Here is a 23051-nt window from a genome sequence, read left to right as displayed (position 1 = left end):
TATGAATCGTGCTTGTGTTAATTTGTGTGTTGTCTCCTGTAGAATGAGGCCTTTTGGCTGAAAGCTTCCTTGATTAGCAGTGCTTTTATTGTCCCTGTCTGTGACTCAAAATTTTTATTAAGTGGGAGTAGCAATCTATCCTTTTCATAAAATTATCATTATTCCATTGTTTGCTGGTGGCCATTTGTGTGGACAGACAGCTTGTTTGTTGTTCTGCACACATAGAATGTGCAATTTCCTGGATTTTCCATTGTTTCACTTTTGCAGTCAGCCATTATTTAGCTACCAAAAAGCCAAACTCATTTAGCACTTGTAGTGCCTCATATCCTAATCTAATTCCTACAGTATCATATGACGTAACTGAATAAACCCCATTATCATTTTCTTTTTTACTTTCAACAGTGTCCGTACAACTTCTGGTTCTCCAAGTGCTTTGCCTTATCTGATAGAATTACAATGTTACCAGCACACTTTAATCTGGGTTATTCCAGAGTACTCCGTCCTTCACTCCTCACTCTGTACACAGACTGAATGATGTGAGGGATGGGCTATAACTCTGTCTAACCTTTCTCGATGACCACCTTCCTTTCATGTCCTATGTCATCTATATCTGCAGTCTGTTTCCAGTGAAAGTTTCAGATGATGTTTCTCTCCCTGTATTTTATTTCAGATACCTTCATAATTTCAAAAAATGCATTCCACTTAACACTGTCAAAATTTTCTCTGAATTTATAAATGCAGTAAATAGAGATTTCTTTCCAGTCCATGTTCAAAGATAAGTTTCAGGATCAATATTGCTGCACGAGTTCTCACATTCCTATGGAACCCAAACTGATTTTCTCGCCAATTCATCTTTTAGCAATTATACCACTCTTCTGTAGAGGGTTTTTGTTAGTAAATTAAAACAGCAGAGAAGCCACAAGTTGCATATAACTTTATGTTGATGTGTTTCACTCTACCAATGTGAACAGCTTCATAACTGTGGAAATACAAAGGAAAACTCAGGAGAATTGCCCCAATTTAATCCTCATTTAAAAGAGGAACTAAATAATTATTAGTGTCAGTGGTGTTGAGAAACAGCTGAAATCATTAAAATTAAACAAAGCTCCAGGGCTTGATGTAATCCCTATCAGATTCTATACTGAATTTGTGGCTGAGTCAGCTTCTCTTCTAACTATAGTCTATCATGGGCCTGTTGAACAAAAAACCATGTCTAATTCTTCGAAAAAAAAAAAGCAAACGTCACACCCGTCTACATGAAGGGTACTGGAAGTAATCCACAAAACTACCACCCAGTATCTTTGACGTCAGTTTGTTGTAGAATCTTAGAATGTATTCTGAGCGCAAACACAGTGAGGTCAAACAGCATGGATTCCAAAAACATTGATCATGTGAAACCCAACTTGCACTTTTCTTACATGAGATACTGAAACCTTTCAATCAAAGGCATCAGGTAGATGCAGTATCTCTCGATTTCCGAAAAACATTTGACTTAGTACCACAGCTATTATTATTGACTAAAGTATGGCCATACGGGGTATCAAGTGAAATTTGTGGTTGGATTGAGGATTTTATGGTAGGGAGGACGCAGCACGTTATCTTGGATGGAGAGAGAACTAACTTTGGATGTGCCCCAGGGAAGTGTGTTGGGACCCTTGCTGTTCATGTTGTATGTTAATGACCTTGCAGACAATATTAATAGTGACCCTTTTTGTAGATGATATACTTATCTATGGTGGAGAACTGTCTGAAAGAAACTGCATAAATATTCAATCAGACCTCGGTAAAATTCTAAAGTGGTGCAAAGATTGGCAACTTGCTTTAAATGTTCAAAAATGTAAAATTATGCACTTCCTAAAATGAAAAAATGTAGTATCCTGTGACTGTAATATCAATGAGTCACTGCTGAAATCGGGGAGCTCATATAAATACATGGGTGTAACACTTTGTAGGGATATGAAATGGAATGGTCACATAGGGTCAACTGTAAGTAAAGCAGGTCTAGTAGAATACTAGGAAAGTGCAATCAGCTTACAAAGGAGATTGCCTACAGATCACTCATGCAACTGGTTCTAGACTATTGCTCAAGTGTATGGTTCCTGTTCCAAATAGGACTATAGGAATGTATATGGAGGAGGACAGCACAAATGTTCACAGGTTTGTTTGATTCATTGGAAAGTATCACAGAGATACTGAAAAAATCGAACTGGGAGGCTCTTGATGACACGTAAAATGTCCTGAGAAAGTCTATTAATAAAGTATCAAGAACCGGCTTTAAATGATGATTCTAGTAATATACTGCAACATCCTACACATTGCTCACATAGGGATCATGAGGATAAGATTACAATAATTACTGCAGGCACAGAGGCATTTGATCAGTCATTCTTCCCACACTCCATATGTGAATGCTACGAGAAGAAACTCTAATAACTGGTAAAATGAAATGCACCCTCTGTCATGCAAAATATAGATACAGATGTAGGTGTAGATTCAGATGCAGATGTTAATTTGACACCACCATACAATAAAATAAAATTCACAGATTCATCGTACAGTGTGGTAACGTACATTAGGTAGCCAAGAGCCACACATTACAAACATCGGACTGTATATAGTGCTTCTGTCATACATAAAGTGAAGTAAGCTGCAGGATGTGTACAGATAATATAAACTCTCTGATCAGGCACATTCTAAGAGTAAATACCAAGCCATATTACTTTTTGTTGATGTTGATTAAAACTACCTCATGGTCCTCGTTGTAATACAATGTAATAAAAAAATAGTATCACTAAACTATGGCAAATAACTGCTGCTTTTTTGGGCATTCACAAATACAAATCTAAACATCATATGTGGTTATTAAAATAGTTTTGAAAAGACATAGTAAAATTACAAATTGAAATTATAACTACCACTCTTATGGAAGTTTCAACCAAAGCACATATTGATGGGGTTTTGACTAACTCAACAAGAAATAATATGTCTTGCTGTTTAATCTCACAGTGTTCCTGACCAAAGAGTTTACATTAAGTGCACACAAGCAATTTACTGCTTGTAGATGCCATACCAGCACTATACACAGCCTGATATTTTTAGTGTGGATTATCACATTATAAGTTGAATGTGTGAATTTATTTTATTCTGTAGTGGTATAACACATAGTATTTCCACAATTCACAAGATAGCACGTTTGTCGAGTGAAACGTATCAAAATAAAGAAAAGTTACAGGACTCTTAGGCGGCTCTGCAATTTCAATTTCTAACAGCCACTGTTCTTCACAGACAAAGACTGCACTCACTAAATTCATGTTCGTATTTTACAATAGTGACTTTTTAAATGTATGACTTTATAATACATTTGACAGCAACTGCTTTTTTGTATTGAGAACCCTGCATTCTTCTTGAAGACTGAAGGTGTTTAACTTGTCAAACAGCATTTGAGTAGAGTACGACAAAGAAGAGAAGCGATATCATTCCGTGTTAGTAAAGTCATTATTGATTGTTAGTATACTTTACAGAAGTAGCTGTCAGTTGCTGCTTCTGCCATGTAATGTATAATTTGACTTACCCCACATCCCTAAAGGCTCTTCCTCATGGTGGGATTTATGGAGTGCAGTATGTGAATATATCTATGTCTATGTCTATGTCTATGTCTATGTCCATACTGTACAAGTTAGGATATGGTGCATGGCAGAGGGTACTTCGTATCACTGGTAATAACTCCCTTTGGATATTCCACTAGCAAGTGGAACAAGGGAAAACATTACTGTCTGTATGCTTCCTTAAGAGTCCTGATTTCTCTTAGCTGGTCAGCACTAGCCTTACACGAGGTAGGTGTTGGTGGCAGTATTGAGTTCGTGGAGCATTTCCCCAACACTTGCGTCTTCATCAAACTATTGTTAAGAGTTCTAGCAGCATGCCTCTGAATTGCTTTGATCTCTCTTTTAATCTGACCTGGTAGGGATGCCTGACACAACCAGTTTTTATTCCATTATGAGTAACTAATTTCATTATTTATCAATGAAAATAATTAATTTTTGAAAATGTAATGTAACTGGATACATTAAAAGAAGTCTACTCACCATGCAGTGGCAGGAAAAAACCTCTTCAGCATTTATACGTGTCTTCTCTTGCCATTGCTTGGTTAGTAGACTTTTTTTATCTATTCAGTTGCCTTACAATTTCATTATTTAATTTATTTGTAAGTTTTCCTGAGTGGTCTCATATTCCTGTGGTTTATGAATTCACGTAGTTTCAATGTGGTGAATTATGTTAAAATTTCTAATTATTATTGCTAACGTATGAAACACAAGACAGTAACCATAGGAATTACAGAGTACACATACTGCTTAGTAAAACAAGTAGCAAATGTCTTTTTAGCACATTATGTTGCAGAGTTCTCCGAGAGAATACACTCTGCACCCAGTGAAATTCTGAAAATTATTGTAATATTACAGATCAACTGAAATGATTAATATTATCTATGGACCCTGTGCCTAAATACATGAAATGTATTCACAGTTGTGAATATGGATGAGCATCAGCTATATATTGGAATGACGTCAATGAAAATTTTTGCGGGACAAGGACTCGAACCCAGATGTCCCGCTTATCACAAGTGGTATCTCTCTATCTGTGCCTGAATGGTGCAAACAATACTTATTTCCAGCATAGGAAGAATAATTCTATTGTGAAAAGGATACATTGATATTCACTGTATGGATGACACGAGTCAGACAGGCACAGTGAAAAGACTCCTTTGCACCAAATGGCCTTCTGCTGAAGTTGAAAACACACATACATTCACACAAGCACAATTCACATACTCATGGCCACTGGCTACTGTGGCCAGAAGTATTGGTCATGTTGTGCTTGTGTGGGTTTTCGACTTCTGTAGAAGGCCTTTTGTCAGAAACTTAAATCTATGGCAGTCTCTTTGTTGTGCCAGTCTGAAATTCAGCGTCTCCTCTGTATGGTGAGTAGCAATGTCTGTTTTTGATAAATTTGTTGTTATACCATCCTGAACTTTCCATTGTTTGATGGATAGGACAATTTCCATTTTATGGGGAAATTCTGAAGGTCAATTACAGACATTACTCGCACTACAGCTACATGGTATGTAATTTATCTGTGTATGTGTGTGGGGGAGGGAGGGGGGGGGCACTGCATGCATGTGTGCACACTCTATACCTTCAAGGAAAGAATCATCCATTAGCTAGCAGTGTTCTCAGTCCTGTTTATGTTTGTTTTGACAGCGTGGTGCCTCAATTATTTGGCAAGTTGCTATTTTTACTCCACAAATAATTTATATTTGTCCAAGGCATTTCCATTGTGTTATTTATAACTCAGTGAGCTTCATTACATCTTTATCTTTGAGATCAATATGTAACAATGGTCACTGTTAGCAGGGTCATTACATAAAGTTTATGGTCAATAGATCAGTATCAAACAGCAAGATGTACTGAGAATTTACAGTTCCAAAGCAGCAAGTATTGTAGTAACTTTCCAGTAGAGTGGTTTTTCTTGTGTTACTAGTGGATTGGATATCTTCACTCATTTTTTACATTGTATAAATACTGAAATTCTAAACATTTTCTTCTCATTTCATTGTAGAATGGATTAAAAAATTAGTATTCTGTTATACATCATCCATTTATTAGATTGTTTTCACCTTCTGATTAAAAAATGTGCCCATGCTTTAACAATCAGATTACAATATTCTTTTGACATTTTTCAGATACATCTGGACTGTCACTGTCAAATCAAGCACAGTACCTGATGATTAACCTGGCCAGTATTAACTGGTTTGCAGACATCCTGCAGGAGAGAGCAGCATTCCCAAAGGTCAGTAAAAATGAATTTATTTAGTACTGCCTTTGAGTTAGAGAAAGACCTTCATAAGGTTCCATTTCCTTTGCTCAAAAGCTGACCTTGTTTAGAAATTTTTGTAGCTCTGGTAAAAGAAAATGTGAAATGTCTGCTTGTGTCTGTGTATATGCGGATGGATATGTGTGTGTGTGCGAGTGTATACCTGTCCTTTTTTCCCCCTAAGGTAAGTCTTTCCACTCCCGGAATTGGAATGACTCCTTACCCTCTCCCTTAAAACCCAAATCCTTTTGTCTTTCCCTCTCCTTCCCTCTTTCCCGATGAGGCAACCGTTGGTTGCGAAAGCTTGAATTTTGTGTGTATGTTTGTGTTTGTTTGTGTGCCTATTGACCTGCCAGCGCTTTTGTTTGGTAAGTCTCATCATCTCTCTCTCTCTCTCTCTCTCTCTCTCTCTCTCTCTCTCTCTCTCTATATATATATATATATATATATATATATATATATATATATACGGTTATAATAGAAGGAAACATTCCACGAAGGAAAAATATATTTAAAAACAAAGATGATGTGACTTACCAAATGAAAGTGCTGGCAGGTCGACAGACACACAAACAAACACAAACATACACACAAAATCCAAGCTTTCGCAACCAACGGTTGCCTCGTCAGGAAAGAGGGAAGGAGAAGGAAAGACAAAAGGATATGGGTTTTAAGGGAGAGGGTAAGGAGTCATTCCAATCCCGGGAGCGGAAAGACTTACCTTAGGGGGAAAAAAGGACAGGTATACACTCGCACACACACACATATCCATCCACACATACACAGACACAAGCAGACATTTGTAAAGGCAAAGAGTTTGGGCAGAGATGTCAGTCGGGACGGAAGTACAGAGGCAAAGATGATGTTGAAAGACAGGTGAGGTATGAGCGGCGGCAGATTGAAATTAGAAATTAGCGGAGATTGAGGCCTGGCGGATAGCGAGAAGAGAGGATATGCTGGCTCTGCCTTTGATTGTGTACACCTTCCGGGTTACAGGACTGGAGTAGGTGGTGGTGGTGGGAGGGTGCATGGGACAGGTTTTACACCGGGGGCGGTTACAAGGGTAGGAGCCAGAGGGTAGGGAAGGTGGTTTGGGGATTTCATAGGGATGAACCTTCGTAACCTCTTGGTTCATCCCTATGAAATCCCCAAACCACCTTCCCTACCCTCTGGCTCCTACCCTTGTAACCGCCCCCAGTGTAAAACCTGTCCCATGCACCCTCCCACCACCACCTACTCCAGTCCTGTAACCCGGAAGGTGTACACAATCAAAGGCAGAGCCACGTGTGAAAGCACCCACGTGATCTACCAACTGACCTGCCTACACTGTGATGCATTCTATGTGGGAATGACCAGCAACAAACTGTCCATTCGCATGAATGGACACAGGCAGACAGTGTTTGTTGGTAATGAGGATCACCCTGTGGCTAAACATGCCTTGGTGCACGGCCAGCACATCTTGGCACAGTGTTACACCGTCCGGGTTATCTGGATACTTCCCACTAACACCAACCTGTCAGAACTCCGGAGATGGGAACTTGCCCTTCAGCATATCCTCTCTTCTCGCTATCCGCCAGGCCTCAATCTCCGCTAATTTCTAATTTCAATCTGCCGCCGCTCATACCTCACCTGTCTTTCAACATCATCTTTGCCTCTGTACTTCCGTCCCGACTGACATCTCTGCCCAAACTCTTTGCCTTTACAAATGTCTGCTGGTGTCTGTGTATGTGTGGATGGATATGTGTGTGTGTGCGAGTGTATACCTGTCCTTTTTTCCCCCTAAGGTAAGTCTTTCCGCTCCCGGGATTGGAATGACTCCTTACCCTCTCCCTTAAAACCCATATCCTTTTGTCTTTCCTTCTCCTTCCCTCTTTCCTGACGAGGCAACCGTTGGTTGCGAAAGCTTGGATTTTGTGTGTATGTTTGTGTTTGTTTGTGTGTCTGTCGACCTGCCAGCACTTTCATTTGGTAAGTCACATCATCTTTGTTTTTAAATATATATATATATATATATATATATATATATATATATATATATATATAAACAAAGATGATGTGACTTGCCAAACGAAAGTGCTGGCAGGTCAATAGACACACAAACATACACACAAAATTCAAGCTTTCGCAACCAACGGTTGCTTCATCAGGAAAGAGGGAAGGAGAGGGAAAGACGAAAGGATGTGGGTTTTAAGGGAGAGGGTAAGGAGTCATTCCAATCCCGGGAGTGGAAAGACTTACCTTAGGGGGAAAAAAGGACAGGTATACACTCGCACACACACCCATATCCAACCGCACATACACAGACACAAGCAGACATTTGTAAAGGCAAAGAGTTTCGACAGAGATGTCAGTCGAGGCAGATGTACAGAGGCAAAGATGTTGTTGAAAGACAGGTGAGGTATGAGCGGCAGCAACTTGAAATTAGTGGAGGTTGAGGCCTGGCAGATAACGAGAAGAGAGGATATACTGAAGGGCAAGTTCCCATCTCCGGAGTTCTGATGTCCAGGCGGAGCTTCAAGGAATCCTCAGAACCTTAGGCCCCCTACAAAACCTTTCACCTGACTCCATCAACCTCCTGACCCCACCGACACCCCGCACTCCTACCTTCTACCTTCTTCCTAAAATTCACAAACCCAATCACCCCGGCCACCCCATTGTAGCTGGTTACCAAGCCCTCACAGAACGTATCTCTGCCTACGTAGATCAACACCTTCAACCCATTACATGCAGTCTCCCATCCTTCATCAAAGACACCAACCACTTTCTCGAATGCCTGGAATCCTTACCCAATCTGTTACCTCCGGAAACCATCCTTGTAACCATTGATGCCACTTCCTTATACACAAATATTCCGCACGTCCAGGGCCTCGCTGCGATGGAGCACTTCCTTTCACGCCAATCACCTGCCACCCTACCTAAAATCTCTTTCCTCATTACCTTAGCCAGCTTCATCCTGACCCACAACTTCTTCCCTTTTGAAGGCCAGACATACCAACAATTAAAGGAAACAGCCATGGGTATCAAGATGGCCCCCTCGTACGACAACCTATTCATGGGTCGCTTAGAGGAAACCTTCTTGGTTACCCAGGCCTGCCAACCCAAAGTTTGGTACAGATTTATTGATGACATCTTCATGATCTGGACTCACAGCGAAGAAGAACTCCAGAATTTCCTCTCCAACCTCAACTCCTTTGGTTCCATCAGATTCACCTGGTCCTACTCCAAATCCCATGCCACTTTCCTTGACGTTGACCTCCATCTGTCCAATAGCCAGCTTCACATGTCCGTCCACATCAAACCCACCAACAAGCAACAGTACCTCCATTATGACAGCTGCCACCCATTCCACATCAAACGAAAGAGCGGAAAGACTTACCTTAGGGGGAAAAAGGACAGGTATACACTCGCACACACACACATATCCATCCGCATATACACAGACACAAGCAGACATTTTTTTTTTCTCTTTATGTCTGCTTGTGTCTGTGTATATGCGGATGGATATGTGTGTGTGTGTGTGTGTGCGAGTGTATACCTGTCCTTTTTCCCCCTAAGGTAAGTCTTTCCGCTCCCGGGATTGGAATGACTCCTTACCCTCTCCATTAAAACCCAAATCCTTTTGTCTTTCCCTCTCCTTCCCTCTTTCCTGACGAGGCAACCATTGGTTGCGAAAGCTAGAATTTTGTGTGTATGTTTGTGTTTGTTTGTGTGTCTATCGACCTGCCAGCGCTTTTGTTTGGTAAGTCTCATCATCTTTCTTTATATATATATAATAGAAAGAAACATTCCACATGGGAAAAATATATTAAAAACAAAGATTCCATGACTTACCAAACGGGAAAGCGCTGGTAGATAGGCACAATAAAAAACACACACACACACACACACAAAATTTCGAGCTTTCGCAACCCCTGGTTGCTTCGTCAGGAAAGAGGGAAGGAGAGGGAAAGATGAAAGGATGTGGGTTTTAAGGGAGAGGGTAAGGAGTCATTCCAATCCCGGGAGCAGAAAGACTTGCCTTAGGGGGAAAAAAGGACAGGTATACACTTGCGCACACACACACTTATACATCCACACATATACAGACACAAGCAGACATATTTAAAGACAAAGAGTTTGGGCAGAGATGTCAGTCGAGGCGGAAGTGCAGAGGCAAAGATGTTGTTGAATGACAGGTGAGGTATGAGTGGCGGCAACTTGAAATTAGCGGAGATTGGATAACGGGAAGAGAGGATATATTGAAGGGCAAGTTCCCATCTCCAGAGTTCGGATAGGTTGGTGTTAGTGGGAAGTATCCAGATAACCCGGACGGTGTAACACTGTGCCAGGCTGTGCTAGCTGTGCACCAAGGCATGTTTAGCCACAGGGTGATCCTCATTACCAATAAATACTGTCTGCCTGTGTCCATTCATGCGAATGGACAGTTTGTTGCCGGTCATTCCCACACAGAAAGCGTCACAGTGTAGGCAGGTCAGTTGGTAAATCAGGTGGGTGCTTTCACACGTGGCTCTGCCTTTGATCGTGTACACCTTCCGGGTTACAGGACTGGAGTAGGTGGTGGTGGGAGGGTGCACGGGATAGGTTTTACACCGGGGGCAGTTACAAAGGTAGGAGCCAGAGGGTAGGGAAGGTGGTTTGGGGATTTCACAGGGGAGAACCGAGAGGTTACGGAGGTTAGGTGGACGGCGGAAAGACACTCTTGGTGGAGTGGGGAGGATTTCATGAAGGATGGATCTCATTTCGGGGCAGGATTTGAGGAAGTCGTATCCCTGCTGGAGAGCCACATTCAGAGTCTGATCCAATCCCGGGAAGTATCCTGTCACAAGTGGGGCATTTTTGGGGTTCTTCTGTGAGAGGTGTGTGTTTGTGTGTTTTTTATTGTGCCTATCTACCAGCGCTTTCCCATTTGGTAAGTCATGGAATCTTTGTGTGTGTGTATATATATATATATATATATATATATATATATAAACAAAGATGATGTGACTTACCAATGAAAGTGCTGGCAGGTCGACAGACACACAAACGAACACAAACATGTGTGTTTGTCGACCTGCCAGCACTTTCATTGGTAAGTCACATCATCTTTGTTTTTAGGTATATTTTTCCTTCATGGAATGTTTCCTTCTATTATAACTATATATATATATATATATATATTTAAAAAGAAAGATGATGAGACTTACCCAACAAAAGCGCTGGCAGGTCGATAGACACACCAAATAAACACAAACATACACACAAAACTCTAGCTTTCGCAACCAACGGTTGCCTCGTCAGGAAAGAGGGAAGGAGAAGGAAAGACAAAAGGATTGGGTTTTAAGGGAGAGGGTAAGGAGTCATTCCAATCCCGGGAGCGGAAAGACTTACCTTAGGGGGAAAAAAGGACAGGTTTACACTAGCACACACACACATATCCATCCACACATACACAGACCTTTCCGCTCCCGGAATTGGAATGACTCCTTACCCTCTCCCTTAAAACCCAATCCTTTTGTCTTTCCTTCTCCTTCCCTCTTTCCTGACGAGGCAACCGTTGGTTGCGAAAGCTAGAGTTTTGTGTGTATGTTTGTGTTTATTTGGTGTGTCTATCGACCTGCCAGCGCTTTTGTTGGGTAAGTCTCATCATCTTTCTTTTTAAATATATTTTTCCCACGTGGAATGTTTCCCTCTATATATATATATATATATATATATATATATATATATATATATATATAAAATTACACTAGATTAATAACAAGATCAGGCAATAAATCAAGAACTACTTGGGAAACAGTGGAAAGGGAAACATGTAAGAGCCTCTTAGATCAAGAAATAGTACTTGAAAATAGTGAAAATATTGAATTACAAGATGACAAAATTCATTACCAACAATTTTTAACGTAACCAAACATAAGAAATTAACAGCTTTAAAAGTAGACATAAGTATGATGTTAACTCCCATAGATGAAAATGAAATATTAAATGTGATAAAGAGTCTAAAACCAAAAATGTCTGCAGGTTTGGATGAAGTGCCCGTGTCACTAATTAGAAATGTTGCACAACAAATTATAAAGGAGTATATATCGCTAATTTGTCATTCAATAAAGGGGTGTTTCCACAGAGTTTCAAAATCTCAAAGGTTAGACATCTGTTTAAAAAGGAGGGCCATGTAAGGTAAAAAATTACAGATCAATTTCCTTTCTCCAATTATTATCCAAATTTTAGAGACATCAATAAAAATCAGACTCATAAATTACTTAGATGCATACAAACTTCTAAACTGCAATCAACATGGCTTCCATTCAGGCCACAGTGCAGAATCAGCCATCCGTGCTTATACTGAGGAGATTGCCAAGAATTTTGATGATAAAAAATGTTCAGTGGGAATTAACTTAGATCTATTGAAAGCATTCGATACAGTAAATCACCAAATTTTGTTAAACAAGATTGAGGCAATAGGAGTAAGAGGAGTTGTGTGGAAATGGATTGAATCTTACCTTCAAGACAGAGCTTAGTTTGTGGAAATCATCTCAGATCATAATAACCATAAAATCAAATAGTTTTCAGATGCAAAAAAGTGGAAATAGGCATCCCACGGGGCAGTGTTCTTGGTCCCTTATTATTCTTGCTTTGTATAAGTGGCAAAGAATCCAAATATTGCTACCAAAATTATGTTGTTCATAGATGACAATAGCATAATTATAAGTGATGATGAAAAAAATCACTATCCACTACAACTAACATAGTCTGAAATATATACAACAGGGATTTAACGCACACGAATTGGGATTAGCCGAGCGGTCTAAGGCATTGCAGTCATGGACTGTGCGGCTGATCCCGGTGGAGGTTCGAGTCCTCCCTCGGGCATGGGTGTGTGTGTTTGTTCTTAGGATAATTTAGGTTAAGTAGTGTGTACGCTTCGGAACTGATGACCTTAGCAGTTAAGTCCCATAAGATTTCACACATATTTGAACATTTTTTTGCACACGAGTTAACACTTAAGTAAAACAAATCGTATACAGCATGGCAAAGCAAACCAAGGAAATGATCTCTGGTTAAAAGTGAGTGACAAAGAGATAGAGATTGTGCAATCCACAAAGTTTCTGGGTATGCACATTGATTAAAACTTAAGCCAGAAAGACCGTATCAAGTTTTTATCCCACAGGTTCCGTTCAGTATGTTTCGCATTGAGGGCAATATCTAGAGTGTGCTAGATTAGTATATTTTGGTTACTTTCAGTCTGTTGTGTCTTATGGTATAGTATTCTGGGGTAAAACTAAATCACACTTAATAGATACCTTCAAACTACAAAAAAGAACTATTCAAATTATAACGCACTACTCTGCAAGAATTCACAGTGGGACCCTCTTTAAATAATTACAAATACTCCCAATCCCATCACTGCATATATTTAAAAGCATTCTATGTACAAGAGCACACCTGAACAATGTATGTACCATTGAGGACTGCAGTGCCTGGTGCTCCCATTTTCCTCATTTTTCTGTTTCTCCTCAGCTATACTTACTTGGATATGCTGGTGCAGTTCAGTTGTATATTTATTATCTGCAAATGTTGCTTAATGCTATGTTTATTTTCCTACTTGTTTTTTTTTTATTTTCTTTTTTGAGTCTCATATCAATGGTCTGTTTCAAATAACACTCAAAGAAAAGTTTCATTGTGATTGTTTTAACCTGATTCTATTGCTGAAATACTTTGTGTTACTGTCAGATAGTATTTCTAAGGGACAATGTGCTCACTTCATGTTCCAGGGAGGTCTATTGGAAAGATTTCGCAGCAACTTGGTTGTAGAAAGTACAGATGCATTTGAGGAAAATGAGTGGAAAACGTTGCGTATAGGATCAGTGGATTTTAAGGTATGTGTTTGGAATATGCCACTATACGAATAAAATTTTTATTTCAAATTAGTGTCAATGTGAAGGTAGTAGCCGTGGCCTATTAGTAACTATAATGATTTCTGTGTAGAATTATTTTGATTCATGATGCCTTAATCCAGTTACCTTGTCCTTGTTACAAGGACAATATTACCTTGATTTTCTTAATTTTAGTAAATTGCAGTAATAACAGTAAGCATTAAATGTATCTTGAGCATGCCCTGTAGAAAATAAGAGGATTTAGCCAACAGCATTGTTAAATTTAGGCTCAACCTATCCAGCTTATTATTAAGTGTATCAGTGTATTCTGAAGAGTAACACATTCTTTGCTGAGTGGCCAAGAAGGATGTGTTTCCCACTTTTAGACTGTTTCTCTGTATGTTGTACTGTGAATAGCTGCAGTTGTGACTTCTAAACAAAAGTATGTCATCAACAACAAATCTCATGAGAGAGATAATATTTGGGAATGTGATTTTAACAGCACCCATTAAGTAGTGCACTATATGAGGCTTATGAGTTAATACCCCATATTACATCATGGAATGTCAGTATGCAAAGTAAAGCATGGTGATGGACTATATTCTGATCATAAAGGCAGCTGCATTTAATTTCTCTGCTTTCTGAGGAGATATTTGTAGCAGTAAAACTTCTCATAATTTGTTTCATACCTATATTTTTCTTCTCATTCTTCAATGTGGATTTGTCTTGCCAAACAGGAGTGGAAGAAGCTATAATTTTAATTTAGTTCAGCACATTCTTTGGGACAATGTAAGCCAAAGCCATTTGTTCATGCAACAATTCACTACATAATTCAGTGCCATGTAGTTGTTGTTGTTGTTGCAGTCTTCAGTCCTTAGACTGGTTTGATGCAGCTCTCCATGCTACTCTATCCTGTGCAAGCTTCTTCATCTTCCAGTACCTGCTGCAGCCTACATCCTTCTGAATCTGCTTAGTGTATTCATCTCTTGGTCTCCCTCTACTATTTTTACCCTCCACGCTGCCCTCCAATACTAAATTGGTGATCCCTTGATATCTCAGAACATGTCCTACCAACCGATCCCTTCTTCTAGTCAAGTTGTGCCACAAACTCCTCTTCTCCCCAATTCTATTTAGTACCTCCTCATTGGTTATGTGATCTACCCATCTAATCTTCAGCATTCTTCTGTAGCACCACATATCGAAAGCTTCTATTCTCTTCTTGTCTAAACTATTTATCGTCCACATTTCACTTCCATACATGGCTACACTCCACACAAATACTTTGAGAAACGACTTCCTGACATTTAAATCTATACTCGATGTTAACAAATTTTTCTTTTTCAGAAACGCTTTCCTTGCCATTGCCAATCTACATTTTATATCCTCTCTACTTCGACCATCATCAGTTATTTTGCTCCCCAAATAGCAAAACTCCTTTACTACTATAAGTGTCTCATTTCCTAATCTAATTCCCTCAGCATCACCCGAGTTAATTCGACTACATTCCATTATCCTCGTTTTGCTTTTGTTGATGTTCATCTTATACCCTCCTTTCAAGACACTGTCCATTCCGTTCAGCTGCTCTTCCAAGTCCTTTGCTGTCTCTGACAGAATTACAATGTCATCGCCAAACCTCAAAGTTTTTATTTCTTCTCCATGGATTTTAATACCTACTCCGAACTTTTCTTTTGTTTCCTTTACTGCTTGCTCAATATAAAGATTGAATAACATTGGGGATAGGCTATAACCCTGTCTCACTCCATTCCCAACCACTGCTTCCCTTTCATACCCCTCGACTCTTGTAACTGCCATCTGGTTTCTGTACAAATTGTAAATAGCCTTTCGATCGCTATATTTTACCCCTGCCACCTTCAGAATTTGAAAGAGAGTATTCCAATCAACATTGTCAAAAGCTTTCTCCAAGTCTACAAATGCTAGAAATGTAGGTTTGCCTTTCCTTAATCTTTCTTCTAAGATAAGTCGTAGGGTCAGTATTGCCTAACGTGTTCCAACATTTCTACGGAATCCAAACTGATCTTCCCGAGGTCGGCTTCTATCAGTTTTTCCATTCGTCTGTAAAGAATTCGCGTTAGTATTTTGCAGCTGTGATTTATTAAACTGATAGTTCGGTAATTTTCACATCTGTCAACACCTGCTTTCTTTGGGATTGGAATTATTATATTCTTCTTGAAGTCTGAGGGTATTTCGCCTGTCTCATACATCTTGTTCACCAGATGGTAGAGTTTTGTCAGGACTGGCTCTCCCAAGGCTGTCAGTAGTTCTAATGGAATATTGTCTACTCCAGGGGCCTTGTTTTGACTTAGGTCTTTCAGTGCTCTGTCAAACTCTTCACGCAGTATTGTATCTCCCATTTCATCTTCATCTACATGCTCTTCCATTTCCATAATATTGTCCACAAGTACATCGCCCTTGTATAGACCCTCTATATACTCCTTCCACCTTTCTGCTTTCCCTTCTTTGCTTAGAACTGTGTTTCCATCAAAGCTCTTGATATTCATGCAAGTGGATCTCCTTTCTCCAAAGGTCTCTTTAATTTTCCTGTAGGCAGTATCTATCTTACCCCTAGTGAAATAAGCCTCTACAGTGTTACATTTGTCCTCTAGCCATCCCTGCTTAGCCATTTTGCACTTCCTGTCAATATCATTTTTGAGGCATTTGTATTCATTTTTGCCTGCTTCATTTACTGCATTTTTATATTTTGTCCTTTCGTGAATTAAATTCAATATTTCTTCTGTTACCCAAGGATTTCTACTAGCCCTCGTCTTTTTACCTACTTGATCCTCTGCTGCCTTCACTACTTCATCCCTCAAAGCTACTCATTCGTCTTCTACTGTATTTCTTTCCCCCATTCCTGTCAATTGTTCCCTTATGCTCTCCCTGAAACTCTGTACAACCTCTGGTTCTTTCAGTTTATCCAGGTCCCATCTCCTTAAATTCCCACCTTTTTGCAGTTTCTTCAGTTTTAATCTACAGTTCATAACCAATAGATTGTGGTCAGAGTCCACGTCTGCCCCTGGAAATGTCTTACAATTTAAAACCTGGTTTCTAAATCTCTGACTTACCATTATATAATCTATCTGATACCTTTTAGTATCTCCAGGGTTCTTCCATGTATACAGCCTTCTTTCATGATTCTTGAACCGAGTGTTAGCTATGATTAAGTTATGCTATGTGCAAAATTCTACCAGGCGGCTTCCTCTTTCATTTCTTAGCCCCAATCCATATTCACCTACTATGTTTCCTTCTCTCCCTTTTCCTACTCTCGAATTCCAGTCACCCATGACTATTAAATTTTCATCTCCCTTCACTACCTGAATAATTTTTTATCTCATCATACATTTCATCAATTTCTTCATCATCTGTAGAGCTAGTTGGCATATAAACTTGTACTACTGTAGTAGGCGTGGGCTTCATGTCTATCTTGGCCACAATAATGCGTTCACTATGCTGTTTGTAGTAGCCTACCTGTACTCCTATGTTTTTATTCATTATTAAACCTACTCCTGCATTACCCCTATTTGATTTTGTATTTATAACCCTGTATTCACCTGATCAAAAGTCTTGTTCCTCCTGCCACAGAAATTCACTAATTCCTACTATATCTAACTTTAACCTATCCATTTCCCTTTTTAAATTTTCTAACCTACCTGCCCGATTAAGGGATCTGACATTCCACACTCCGATTAGTAAAACGCCAGTTTTCTTTCTCCTGATAACGATGTCCTCCTGAGTAGTCCCTGCCCAGAGATCCAAATGGGGGACTATTTTACCTCCAGAATATTTTACTCAAGAGGATGCCATCATTATTTAATCATACAGTAAAGCTGCATGTCCTCGGGAAAAATTACGGCTGTAGTTTCCCCTTGCTTTCAGCTGTTCGCAGTACCAGAACAGCAAGGCCATTTTGGTTAGTGTTACAAGGCCAGATCAGTCAATCATCCAGACCGTTGCCCCTGCCACTACTGAAAAGGCTGCTGCCCCTCTTCAGGAACCACACGTTTGTCTGACCTCTCAACAGATACCCCTCCATTGTGGTTGCATCTCTGGTACGGCTATCTGTATCATTGAGGCACGCAAGCCTCCCCACCAACGGCAAGGTCCACGGTTCGTGGGGGCCATATACAATAAATAATGTGTTACAGTGCAACCCTTTAAGCTACACCAAGCTAGGCCTGTACAAATCAAAAGGAGAGTGCTGCAAGGAAGCCTTTGAACACAGATTTGAAAAAATCTGTGGCTCATCACAGAGATTTTTCAATTCTGCTGGCAGCTTATGTAAAACAAAACTTGCAGAATAGTGCTCACCATTCTGTACAGCGGTCAAAGAAGCATTGTACAACTGAATAAGAAATGAGCAAAAATTATAAAAAAAGGGTAAATATAACAGACAAAAAGACTAATAGTAGAAGTGTAGTAGTCCACTAAATAGCGTATTGGTGGATATGACAGCACAGATTGAAGACCTTGTGAAATCAAAGGCAGCTTGAATATCAACAAAAACAAAGTAAAGGCAACAGTGACACATGGATGACTGATAGGCAGCACAAAGACACCACAATGGATGAGGAAATCACTGCACCTTTAAAATGTCAATGTTTTGTGATACAGACGATGAATGTGGCAGCTCCTTTTGAATGTGTTCATATTATTAACCACAAGTTTGGGAGTGTATGCATAAGAATTACAGTTGTAAATCTGGGATGCTTAAATGAAGGATGCTTTCTTTCTTCGTTCGTTTTCCACGGTGTCGATGTACTGGCTGAAAAATGGATTGTGGGAGTGCAACTACTGTCTGCTGTAAATGATGTAGCCGACAGACGCACAGTTGTGTTTCACAGTCTCTTACTTTCACTGTTCACATCTCTCCAATAACACGCAGTTATATATGTATTACCAGTGCACTATTGTTTAAACTTTCCAGAAGCCTCATTAATAGTTAACAGGCAAACCTCCACATACTGCTAAAATAGTTTACTATTGAACATCTACGAGCAGTAAAAACCTAACCACAAAGTTCACGTTTCTTGAAGAATAGAAAGGTACGTATGGAGCAGACACTGTTATTGTTTAAGCACCCGGCATAATCGTGTAACATGTATTTCACAGTTAAGTTGAGACATTGTTGTCATTCTAACCGACACAGATTTATCGTCTGAAACTTGGCCGTGGACTGTGTCGTGACCAAAAATTGGGCCCTTATATATCCTCGCAATAAGAGGTACTGAATCTTCACATTGTTCGATGTTTGATTTACAAAAATTACAATTAAAACTTAACTCATTAAATTAACAGAATATATCGAAAAATTCCAATTTTCAACAGTTTCTTGTACTATGAAGGTTAAGCTGAATTATTTGTTTAAATCATGAAATTAACAAATTATGCAAACAATACTTTTCACAAAACTGTTAATTACTTTTGCTAACATGTTTTTGAAGAGAGCCAAATAGGTACTGTAAGATTACTAATAGTTGTTCCTCCAAATGTTTATAATTAATACAGAATTTATATTTGTTTATACATTAACAATAGAATTTAAGTTACAAAATAATTACTGATTTTGCCCTATAAAAGACACTAAATAGGAACAGTCAAAATAAATTAGAAAATAAATTACATACATAAAACTAAGCACAAAATTTAAAACTGAGGGCCAACATTTCTCTACTATGGAAATGCAGATTATACTCACTTATGTTAATGGTAATTAGTCAAAATGAAAAAATGAATTTTAAGGAGACAGATGGCTAAACAAGAGGGGAAGAAAATTATCCCAGCTTGCTTTGTCACAGAGTGCACAAAGTTTGCAAGCTGACACCATGGATCTTTCTGATTGCCCTTTTCTGGGCCAGTAATAATCTTTGGGAATGCATAGAGTTGCTGCAGAAACTTTCTGAAACATAAATTATTTTGCAGCTGCCCCCCCCCCCACCCCCAATCACGTATTTTTAATATGGTCCACAGTATCTATTTACTTCTGTCTAATTATTGAAACTATCAGCTACAACAATAATGTTAATGATGAGAGGGAGTCTTTTGATGATGTCAGAATTAATTGTTTTTAATTAGCATGCATTTGCATTATTCATGGAGGATTAAAGTTAACAACCATAACTAGTTCATAAATAACCATGCCTGCATGTATAGTTATTGGAACAGAGCATTATTAGTTCAGAAATTAGTTGGTAAGTTAAAGTTTAACTGTTTCTATCTATATTTCTTTTAATTCGCTTAGAATGTTTGAATATTTGAAAGATAACAACATATGAATGATAATAGGACAATAGTCAACTTTTAAATGCCAGTTTAAAATCTGATTCAAACTGATCATCCAAAAAGGAAATAAACAAGAGTAAAAATGTACAAAGTTCAAAATTTGGAAATTTTCAGACATATTCACAGTTAGTGTTATGCGCATGCCTGAATTTGTGAAGAAATAAATTTCATTCTTAAATGAATCTTTGAGCCTGCAACTCACAGATCCCTTTCCAGCTGCAATCGACATTGACATTTCATCTTAAATAATGCCATTGTCAAAAATGTTGACTCTGACAATTCTGTTTCGGCCTTGAAGTGATACTATAAGGACATTCGGTTCCTCAAAAACGTCGACAAGTAACACGTTACTAGAAACCATTTCTCATCCAGAAACAAAGCCACTATACATACATCAAAAAAAGTTTTGCATCATCCTGGTTCTCAGAACTCCTGAAGATAAATGTTGACTGTGGATATTGTATCACAGACACAGTCCCTTTGACTGTTCAGAGAGGTCACTAAACCCGCCCAAAGATGTAAACAATCATGCATGAACAGCACATATTATATGGAGTCGGTCTGACAGCCAATCAGTTCCAGTCATTCCACCAGGAGGTAGGTACACGGCTCGTGTTATCTGTAGTTCAACCGTGCCTAGAAGGTCAATACCGTGGTCCGATCGTGTCCGCATTGTTACTTTGTGCCAGGAAGGGCTCTCAACAAGGGAAGTGTCCAGGCGTCCCGGAGTGAACCAAAGTGATGTTGTTCGGACATCGAGGAGCTACAGAGAGGCAGGAACTGTCAATGACATGCCTCGCTCAGTCCGCCAAAGGGCTACTACTGCAGTGGATGACCGCTACCTACGGATTACGACTCAGAGGAACCTTCACAGCAACGCCACCATATTGAATAATGCTTTTCGTACAGTCACAGGACGTCGTGTTACGACTCAGACTGTGCACAGTAGGCTGCATGATGTGCAACTTCACTCCCGATGTCCATGGCGTGGTCCATCTTTGCAGCCACAGCACCATGCAGCATGGTACAGATAGCCCCAACAACATGGCGAATGGACTGTTCGAGATTGGCATCACGTTCTGTTCACCGATGAGTGTCGCATGTACCTTTAACCGGACTGGGTATTAGAGGTATCGGTGTGTACAACAATCTGGACCACCACCTCTGAAGGTCTCGCTGTATGGTGGTACAACATGCAGTGTGTGGTTTTCATGAGCAATAAAAAGGGTGGAAATGATGTCTATATTGTTCTCTATTCCAATTTTCTGTACATGTTCCGGAACTCTCTGAACCGTGATGATGCAAGACTTTTTTTTGATGTGTGTACTAGGACTGCTGTTCAATAGATAAAGACCAAGTTCATCCTTGAGCTCCAAACACACCGAAGAACTGTACCACAAGACAGAGTATTAGTGGGAGCCAATCGTGGGTAGAACCCATATCCTTGTAAAGATTGGAAAATAACTTAGTGTTTGAAGCTCGTGGTTTCACAAAATCTACAACACTAACTGTATTACTCATCAGCCTGTTGACTTCCGGTTGTACTATTTAGAAATCAATGCTTTCCTGTGTATCAAGCAGTGGGTAAATTTTACAGAGGGAGAAACAGTACACCCACTTGCAATGAACCCACTTTTAGTTCTGGTAAATGCTGCCGCCCATCTGTTCATATATAAACACAACTTGCCCATCGTTGCCAGTAAAAATGGAATTCACAAGAAAGAAATTACCTTCACCTGTAGTCCTTCCTTCCAGAACTTAACATAATAGGTAGTTCTCAAACATTTCATTTTCATAACGGTAGTATTCAAAAACAGGTAGATGGGGAGGATTACTGATAGCAGTGCTGTCACCAAATTGGAGGGCGAATTTTGGGCTACCACAAAGATGCAGCAGCAACTGATTTTTCATGTCAGCAGCTGTTGCATCAATACAATGAGCCATATTATCATCTGAGAGTAGTCTCAACTTCAGACTCTTGGCAAACCTTTCTCTGTGTACAATTTTGCACACTTTGACAGCTGCAGGAGGATGTAACTTTTCACCAGTATTATGTGATGATTTGTGTTTAGCAAATAAACAGGCTACCTCTAGGGATGTTCTTAGGGCTTTTTTAGTAACTGGTGCCCTTTTATTGAAGTACCTAATATTTCATTTTAGTTGTTGCTCATGACACTTAAAAAAATTCGATGGATGTATTTACGTCATCTGGAAGTTTTGTCTGCAGATGTCTCTTAATTAAGGTTTCAAGCGATTGTTGGCAAAAATCTCTCAACAAAGAACACACTGTGGTAATTCATTCAAAAGTGTGCTGGTAAAGCGTATGTCAAATAATGAACTTGATATTTACACACTTACACATAGTTTTGCATCTAGAACTAACATTACTGACATGAACAGAGAAAGATGCGAAAGAATGTTTGTTGATTAAATTTGAGTCGTTTTCCTTTTTAGAATTGCATCTTTTTCTTTATCAGAAGTGCATCCTTTTGAGGAGAAGAGACACTAGGTGAATCACTTCCATGGGATGTCTTGTTACCACTGTCAACCAGCCACTCGTCCATGAGAATGCCAGAACTTGTATCCCTTTATTTTAAATCCGATTACCTACTTCCAATGAACATGCACAAGAATTCAACTTCTAGTTATCTCACTACCTTTAAACTGGCTCTGGAAGTCTGCCAGAAATGGAGTGGACAGTCACAATGACGTGATTAAAAATCTATTCTTGCAGTTGTTGTTGCAAGGCAGTGGCGGGCATATTTTTGATTGACTTATTGTCATTACTGGTTGTTAAAAGTAGCTAGCTAACTGTGCAGTGATCATTGACAGTGGCGGTGTGATGAAATATTACTCATAGCTTTTCTCAGAATTCCTGCTGACAGGATCTACTGGTCAGTTCCTGTGAAACAAGACGGCAAGTTAATGATGGTTCATGGAGATGAGAATCTGACACTGCAACATTTGTTCACTGGAAATTTTTTTCTTACATAATCTGAAATATAAATATTTCAGTGAAAGATGGTG

General features: G+C 39.3%; 1 protein-coding gene across 1 annotated transcript in view; it reads left to right on the top strand.

Annotated features, from left to right (window-relative positions):
* Positions 1–23051, top strand: part of LOC126109833 (molybdenum cofactor sulfurase 2) — a 143791-nt gene that overhangs the window by 106041 nt on the left and 14699 nt on the right. The window contains exons 11-12 of the mRNA XM_049914893.1: positions 5741–5847; positions 13626–13730. Coding sequence (XP_049770850.1) covers positions 5741–5847; positions 13626–13730 — 212 coding nt within the window. The remainder of the gene's footprint in view (positions 1–5740; positions 5848–13625; positions 13731–23051) is intronic.

This window comes from Schistocerca cancellata, chromosome 12 (assembly GCF_023864275.1).
Source record: "Schistocerca cancellata isolate TAMUIC-IGC-003103 chromosome 12, iqSchCanc2.1, whole genome shotgun sequence".
NCBI lineage: Eukaryota > Metazoa > Arthropoda > Insecta > Orthoptera > Acrididae > Schistocerca > Schistocerca cancellata.
Note: the sequence above shows the minus strand (reverse complement) of the source record. Positions and strands in the feature narration are given on the sequence as shown.